This window comes from Heteronotia binoei, chromosome 6 (genome assembly GCF_032191835.1).
Source record: "Heteronotia binoei isolate CCM8104 ecotype False Entrance Well chromosome 6, APGP_CSIRO_Hbin_v1, whole genome shotgun sequence".
NCBI lineage: Eukaryota > Metazoa > Chordata > Lepidosauria > Squamata > Gekkonidae > Heteronotia > Heteronotia binoei.
In genome coordinates this window covers 66,081,749-66,089,929 of record NC_083228.1, presented here as the reverse complement: position 1 = coordinate 66,089,929, position 8,181 = coordinate 66,081,749, and the positions used below count along the sequence as shown (strand labels likewise).

At 40.3% G+C, this 8,181-nt stretch overlaps 1 protein-coding gene across 1 annotated transcript; it reads right to left on the bottom strand.

Moving 5' to 3' along the window:
- Nucleotides 1-7,315: 7,315 nt before the first annotated feature.
- Nucleotides 7,316-7,758, bottom strand: LOC132573339 (guanine nucleotide-binding protein G(I)/G(S)/G(O) subunit gamma-5-like). The gene has a single exon (XM_060240845.1). It carries the CDS (start codon nucleotides 7,756-7,758, stop codon nucleotides 7,552-7,554), a length of 207 nt encoding a protein of 68 aa, XP_060096828.1. The 3' UTR covers nucleotides 7,316-7,551.
- Nucleotides 7,759-8,181: the final 423 nt, after the last annotated feature.

Sequence of the window (8,181 nt, the reverse complement as noted above, 5' to 3'; positions counted from 1 at the left end):
TCCTGCTCAAAAAAAGCCCTGTCATTGGCAATATTAGCTGCAGGCAAAGACATCATTCATAGATTTAACATTACATTTAAGGTACTGTTTTTTTACAGGCAGGATTATGGCACTTTAAAAACACTAAGATTAATCAGAACTATATAGAAATATAGTTCCTTCGTTTTGAACATAATGTATTTTGGAAGCTACTGTGATACAGCAGTCTCATTAAAACTAGGAAGGTAAGGGTTCAAATCCCCATTGATCTGGATTTTTTTTTCATTAAAGCGCATGATCTCTGCATGAATTTTGAATTGACCAGGATGACAGTGAGAAGACAGTGAGGGTTATTTAGTGCATCTTGCCTACCTAGTCAATCTGTTACAGTGACTTCAATGGCCTTACAAGGGTATGCCTGCTTCAGATTTCACTGCTGGTAATGTTAAAACTAAATTAATATTTTAAAAAAATAATGAGCTGGCATATTCTGGAAGATGAATATGTATTTCAAAACATAATCTTAAAGGAAGTCTGCTTATTTCAAAAAGTTTAGAATGGTCATCAGCCCACTAGGACTCCTCCCAGTGGCCTTAATGCCCAGTACACCCCAGCTTAAATGTATGAAGGGGTTTTAAAAGTAAAAAGTCAATGCTTACATAAATAAAAGTAAATGCTTAAGTAAAAAGATAATGTTTTCTGAATAATCACAAATCATTTCTGTTATAGACAATTTCCACAGTGTAAAGAAGGACTTTACAATCTCTTAGAACCTATTTGGAATAATAAATAATATGAGAATGCTCGTAACTTTTATAACTGTGTGACTCTCTCCTGGTGATTCAAGAGCAGTGTTATCAGAACTACTCAATATGCTGTGTCAAGATAACTTTGGAGGCTACAAAAAAGCTTCAAATGAGAAACTTTAGGAATCCTTTTTAAAAATTTCTAATAGCATAAAAAGTATTGATATGTATTTCTTCTGAAGTTAAAGTATGCGAGCCCCTTATATGCATTTGGAGCTCAACTCAGCAGAATGTGCAAGCTGCTACTTCGCACATTACACTGAAGGCACTCAATGAAAGTATGTAAATCACTCTGAGACTCATCACACAACCTGTTTATGTTTCCCAAACTGTATGTTTACACCTCCTTTTATTTTCAACAATGTGCTGCCATCCAGACTTTTTTTTCTTCTGGTTTTTGCTTATTTTTCTTTTTCTTTCAAAAGCCCAAAGTTACACACTTAACACTTCATGAAATCTTTTCTGGAAGTATTTGTTAAGTGCGTACCATAGGTACTCCAGAGGCGTTAATGAATAGGGCTATCTACCGCATGTAAAGCAGGGGTGGCCAACGGTAGCTCTCCAGATGTTTTTTGCCTACAACTCCCATCAGCCCCAGCCAGCATGGCCAATGGCTGGGGCTGATGGGAGTTGTAGGCAAAAACAACTGGAGAGCTACCGTTGGCCACCCCAATGTAAAGGATCATTGTCATCTGTTATATTATAAAATCTGGGATTGTATGATAAGTGAGAGATATCTTTTCAATAGCCTGTTGTACTATTATGTCATATAATTATTTTTGTACATATTGTTGTACTATTATGTCAATAGCCTGTTGTACTATTATGTCATATAATTGAGCATCTGAAAGGTAGGAGTCAAATGTCATCCTTGGTAGGAAACAGTCTGGATTTTCTTTTTGCTTCATAGATTTCTGGAGGACCTAGAAGGCTCTCTGTGTATGACCTGTCTCCAAACCAACAAAAGGATCCAACCTTCTCTAATGTTACACTTCATGAAATAGGACCTACAGTTGTTTGGATTTGCAGCATAAAGTACGATATCTCATTTCATGCCTGCTCACAATGTTTGGCAATGTTTCATTACTATTATGCAAAAAAGAATTCACAGTTAACCCATATGTATATATTCAATCACAGAACTGTGCGGCTCTCCAAAATTTTATATAATAAAGTTTTTTTAAACACTTCAACTTGTCTTCAATCTATTTTATAACACAACAATATCATCATACAATATACAAAACAGCACCAAAATCAACATAAACATATCTGACTTGTGTCAATAAATCCTTTGGGCTGAGATAAACATAAATTTCACAAGCTGAGAAAAGGTGCTGTAAATTCCTCCATGGAAGCCTCCCAACAGACACAGTTGAGAGCGTTGCAACAGGAGAACTGGTTTCAGTTGGACTTCACATGCTAACATAATAAAAATACACTTAATCCTCCTCCTTCCAATAAACACACCAAACAGTCCACAATACGATAGATCCAGGTGGGCAGCCATGTTGGCCTGATGCAACAGAACAAAGTAGGAGTCCAGTAGCACTTTTAAGACCAACAAAGTTTTATTCAGAATGTAAGCTTTCGTACGCATGCATACTTCATCAGGCAATGGAATGGGGTACAGTGAGCAGAGCTACATATAGCTGGTGTGCAGTACTACTGGACTCCTACTCAGTCCACAAGATGGGAATTGTCAAGTTGCATTATTTTTAAAAAGGAGCCCCAGTCCAGTGTACAATTGACCACAGTTCACAAAACTTCAAGGCTGGTTGACTTCGCTGAAGTGACATAGATTTATGATGCAATCTTATGGGTAGCCTCACTCCCTTAATTACATACACCTGCGTGTTTCACATAACGTCTTAAAAGGATGTTCTCCAAACAAAATTCTTTCAAAGAAAAGAAGACAGTTCTGTATTCTGATTAAGCCCCGTGGGGGGGGGGGAGTTTTTAATGTATGTATCCAATAGCATTCTCTTCTTAATAAATGCTCATGGACATCAGTATGTACATATGGTTGCAATTTTAACTTTTCCAACACTAGAAATGTAAAATCAGTAGGGGAATGATGTTTGGAAGTGTTGTGTCAGAAAATCTTGATTTAGGGTCCTAATTCTCGACCTATGTTCACAAATACATGTTCTGACAGCTCTCATTGATGATCCTACATATAATTTAGAACAGACACATTTAATTAAATAAATAATCCTTTTTGTTGCACATGATGTCCAGCATGTCAGTTTCTTCCTGAAATGTGGTAGGACCAACTCATCAGTTTGCCAAACCAACTCACATAATGAACATGATCAGAGAATTCCAGCAGAGAGGTTATCCAACTAGGATAGTAGAATACTCTACATCATGGTAGGCAGAATGAGAGAGAAAACCTGTTGTTGGATAAGGCATGGACCAAACAGAGGAAGTTTACCTCGGCATTGGAATATAATTATATGTCTCATAGTATTAGAAAGATCATTCATAAATACTGGTTTCTAGTACAGGAGAAGACTCTTGAGAGTCCCTTGGACTGCAAGAAGATCAAATCAGTCAATCTTAAGGGAAATTAACCCTGATGTTCCCTGGATGGTAAGATGCTGAAGCTCAGTGACCTGAAGCCACCAAATGAGGAGCACTCGCTGGAGAAGCCCCTGATGCTGGGAAAGACAGAAGGCAAAAGAAGAATGGGACAACAAAAGATGAGATGGTTGGACAGCATTACTGATGTAACTAACATGAATTTGAGCAGGCTTCAGAGTATGGTGAAAGACAAGAGGGCCTGGCATTACTTGGTCCATGGGGTCGCAAAGAGTCGAACTCGACTGTGCAGCTGAACAACAAAGTACAGGATATCCTGGGGTGTACTGATTCACCGCACATTGGGTTATAAAGAACAAGGAGTATGAGAAATAGTCTAATAAAATTGGATATCAGAACTAACACCAGGGAGGAGGTGCTGGCTTTAACTGGACACTTTTGCTGCAGGTCGTGTTCAGTATGTGAGTTGATCTGCCAGCTCAAGGAATAGTCTAGTAACAGATTATCAGAGGAATCTGTGAAGAGTTTCCCCTCAAACTGTATTCCCCTCTAACTTGGGAGTTATGAGAGAACTGATTCTGGCTTGAAGTAATCAGAAAAGGAGCTTGAATACTAGGCAACAACATCAGTGCAACTAACCCATTGAGTTAAAAATAGTGTCTGGAATAGCTGAACTGGGAAATAGCAAACAGCTATACATAGGGGTCAATGAAACTTGAAGGAAATTCTCTCTTCCCACTTGCCTGCTGAGCCCAAGCACAGTTCCCTGCCACCACCATCTTCTCACTGAGTACAGAGCAGCTCTCAGACACTGCTGCTATGGTCATGCCAAGAGAATCCCCAAGATGGCCAGGTCTGACATGGTGCAGCTCCAATGTAATTTTTTAAGGTTTTCAGATTTTTCTGAAATCCTGCAGGAGGCAGTCCCCCCAAGTTTGTAGAGCTATTTGTTTTATGGCAATGTGGCCCTGAACTGCAGATTTAAGTATCTGTAGATGGGCCCAAACTTGACTATTAGATAAAATATATGTTTCTCTAGTAAAATTCAAATTCCAAAATAAATGTCAGAATCAATTGAATCTATACTGTAACCATGATGTATCAGTTATAGCTGAGACATCGGCATCTATGTATCACTTCAGGTACAACAGCTCTTGACTTGAGATAAAATGAAGGACAAAACAATTCTGATTACATTGATCAAAGCAGTGATTCAGGAAATCACATTCTCCCCATCTGCTCACTTGAAAGTAAAGGCAAAACAGGCTATGAATGTCCCCAAGTCAAACAGATGCTTCCTCCATATAGTGATTCTGGTATTTAATGAGAGGTATGGTGTCATAATTAAGCTCATCTCATCTGCTGTTAACTAAGTGTATAGACAAGGGATTCATTAACTGTCTCTACCATTATAAAAAAGGGAAATTTCTCATAATTTTATAATTTCTTTAAAAGCTATACCACATTCAGAAACTGAACTTGTCATATTATTTTTACTGCAGAACAGCTGCGATGGTAATAATAGGCAAACTGCATCCATAACAAAACATATAAGCTTTGCATTATTAGGTGTAAGGAACAAAACAATAAAGCTTCCGGTCTAGCACGATGTGTACCCACTTGTGATGAATGGTTTGATTAAGTCTTGTCTGTCTTCCTATAATATGATTAAGAGGAATGGGTTATTAGATAAAGACCCACAATAAAGATTAATGGTCCTTCTAAGTAAAGCTCTGAATTTCCCCAATGAATATTGATTCAAAAGATAGGATGAAGGGGCCAGTGAGTCTGTTATAGGATAAGAGCTTGGATGGTGTAAACTATCAGTTGTAACCTAGATACGTTAATTCACATGAAGACCCCTAACTCATCAGCGTGATTTGGCCAAATCACACAACACAACTGCCTTTGATTTTAGCAAACTGATTTATCAAGCACAATAAGGCAGACTGAAGACCAAGATTATGTGATGAAGAAGAAGAAAATGATGATGTTGATGATGATGATGATGATGATGATGATGATGATGATGATATTGGATTTATATCCTGCCCATCACTCTGAATCTCAGAGTCTCAGAGTGGTCACAATCTCCTTTACCTTCCCCACCACAACAGATACCCTGTGAGGTAGGTGGGGCTGAGAGAGCTCTCACATAAGCTGCCCTTTCAAGGACAACTGCTGTGTGAGCTATGGCTGATCCAAGACCATTGCAGCAGCTGCAAGTGGAGGATTGAGGAATCAAACCTGGTTCTCCCAGATAAGAGTCAGCACACTTTTTTTTTTTAAAAAAATTTTTTTTGAAAAGCTTTATTAATATAAAGTTCAAGGTACTATAGTGATGAGACATCAACAGATGTGTAGAATGTACCAATATAAAATAGGGAAATGGAAACATACAACGTTAGCTATTAAAGGCTAATTACAACATTAGTTGACATGACATCAAAATAGCATGGTATGAGTCATTAGGGTTCCTGCTGTCCTTCGAGACTTTATCAATAAAGGGACGCCATTTGCACATAAAGTCTAGGGAAGCGGTTTGGGAGGAGCAATGAGGATCCAAATCATAGGTGAGTTTATCTAAGACAAAATAATCCCACAATTTCAGCCACCATGCCTGTCTCGAAGGAGGAGTTTGTTGCTTCCAAACCAGGGCAATCGCGAATTTAGCTGCTACGAACATGTGTGAAACTAGTTCTTCTGTGTGGTCAGGAGCGCGTGAGGCGCCTGCAAGGTTCAGAAGAGCATACTCTGGCGTGAATGGTGGAGAGTATGAGGTGAGGGCATGCACTTCTTGGTAAATTAGCCTCCAAAAGCTTTGTATGATGGGGCAGAGCCACCAGGAGTGGAAAAATGTGCCTCTCTGGCCGCAGTTCTTAAAACAAAGAGGTGAAGTAGAGGAAGAGTGTGATAATTGTGCTGGAGTCATATACCAGCGCGTGAGAAATTTAATGGCTTGAAGTTGCACATTTAGTCAGCACACTTAACCACTACACCAAACTGGCTACTTACCATCCTTCCAAAGCACACTGGAGAATGGGAGTCTGCTTGCCCCCACAGCTGGAGGGAGCAAAGAGATGATGTCATGATGCTAGTGTGTCTTGACATTGGTGTGGGCCCATTTAAGCCTAGCACTACCCACCACACTTCAAACTGTTGCCTTGCTCAGCCCACCCACCCACCGACCCTGTTTTCACTGCAGGCTTCTGCTGGTTGCCTATTGGGGTCAGTTAGGAATTTGTTGCTTTCTCTCTTATTGGCCTGTGAGAGGGAGTGTTTTTGCCTACCTTGCATTGATTGCAAGCAGATTGAGAAACTGGCAATGTGCTGTTAACTCGGTTGGTCACTTGGTGAGGTACTGCAGTAATGGAAGCGGAATGGTTAGCACCTTGGCACTTTGTGTTGGGAATAAAGGTTCCACCAGGAACAGCCTTCAGGCCTTGAGGCTCAGGGCAGAAAATGGTGGCTCTCATTTTGGAGTTCCCTGGTTTGGCTTATCCCAGCAGGCAGGGTGGCTTCTGGGTTAGTGGGTCAGGGGCACTACCAATAGGATTGTGGCAGGTGTCTTGCCCTTATACTGTTATGGTCAGATGCTGACACCTGCCCTGCTTTCTGCATTTCCAAGGCATCTCCTCACTGTTTCAGTTAAAAATAATTAAGTGGCCCTTGTTGTCTGTCTCTTCATTCTGACTGGGGGTGGGGAGAAATGGGATTTATGTCGGAGACAAAAAGAAACAAGGCCACCTAGACAAGGTTTACCAGATGTAATTAAAAAGATTGCAAACTGTGAAAGGAGAAACTGCTTCATAGACCAGACTTAATGAGTTGTTGTGCACTCTCTCACGTGCACATTTATTTGGAATTAAGACCTTTTACTAACATCTGTCAAATATTTTAGGTACATTTTTTTTAGTAGCACCTTTAAGACCAACAAAGTTTTGTTCAGCTTCCATGTGCAAGCACACTTCTCCCCCCCCCCAAAAAAAATCATTAACTCTTTATTGCTGAATATAAAACTGATTGCCTCATCATACAGAAGTTATTCCAACTAACATACAATTTATTAATAGAGGTAGATTGTAGCAGTTTTGCAACAGTAGCATTATTACTAACACTAAGTTGGCACATTAAGGTGAAATTCCTGTACAGGTTCCAATCCACTCTTCGTTTCCATATTCACCATACACACAGATATGAAAAGATCCTGGATAACACCCAGTCAGAGAAAGGAACAAACTTTTGGAGGTCTAAACGGATTTGTACTCGAAGAAACTCCTGTTAATAGGGGATCATGATGTGCATTCTGCAGACAGAACTGCTTTAAATCAGTTGCAGCTTGGGAAACCTTCATGCAACTAATGCTGGCTTCGAGGCAAAGCTGCTGCACCACTTTTTTCATGGCCATGACACTGGAAGAGCCAGACATGGGGGGAAGGGTCGCTGCCAAGAAAACAACAGCGCTAGACTGCTAAGGCAGACTTCCCATAAACTTTCCACTAAGTTTCTGGCACTTTGCAAAGTCCGTGCAAGCACACTTCTTGATACTTCTCTAAAAGCTTATACCTTGGCTAAAACTTTGACCAATTCCCCACTCACCTTGTACCAGTCTTACATTCCTCTTCTCCACAGGTCTTCCATCTGATTTTGCACAGACTGCCGCAAGGCTGTAACTCGCTCTCCCTCTTTCCCGCAGCAACCAAGATCCTCTGAAACCGGTTCCTGCTTGCAGAGCAAGTTGCAGCCCCGTGGCAGCTTGTGCAAAATCAGATGGAAGTGCCATGGAAAAGAGGAGCGAGACTGGTACAAGGCTAGTGGGGAATCAGTCTTTGTTGGTTTTAAAGGTGCCCCT

Coding starts and splice junctions, on each gene's coding strand:
- LOC132573339 (XM_060240845.1), bottom strand. CDS start 7,758: ATGTCTGGCTCTTCCAGTGTCATGGCCATGAAAAAAGTGGTGCAGCAG.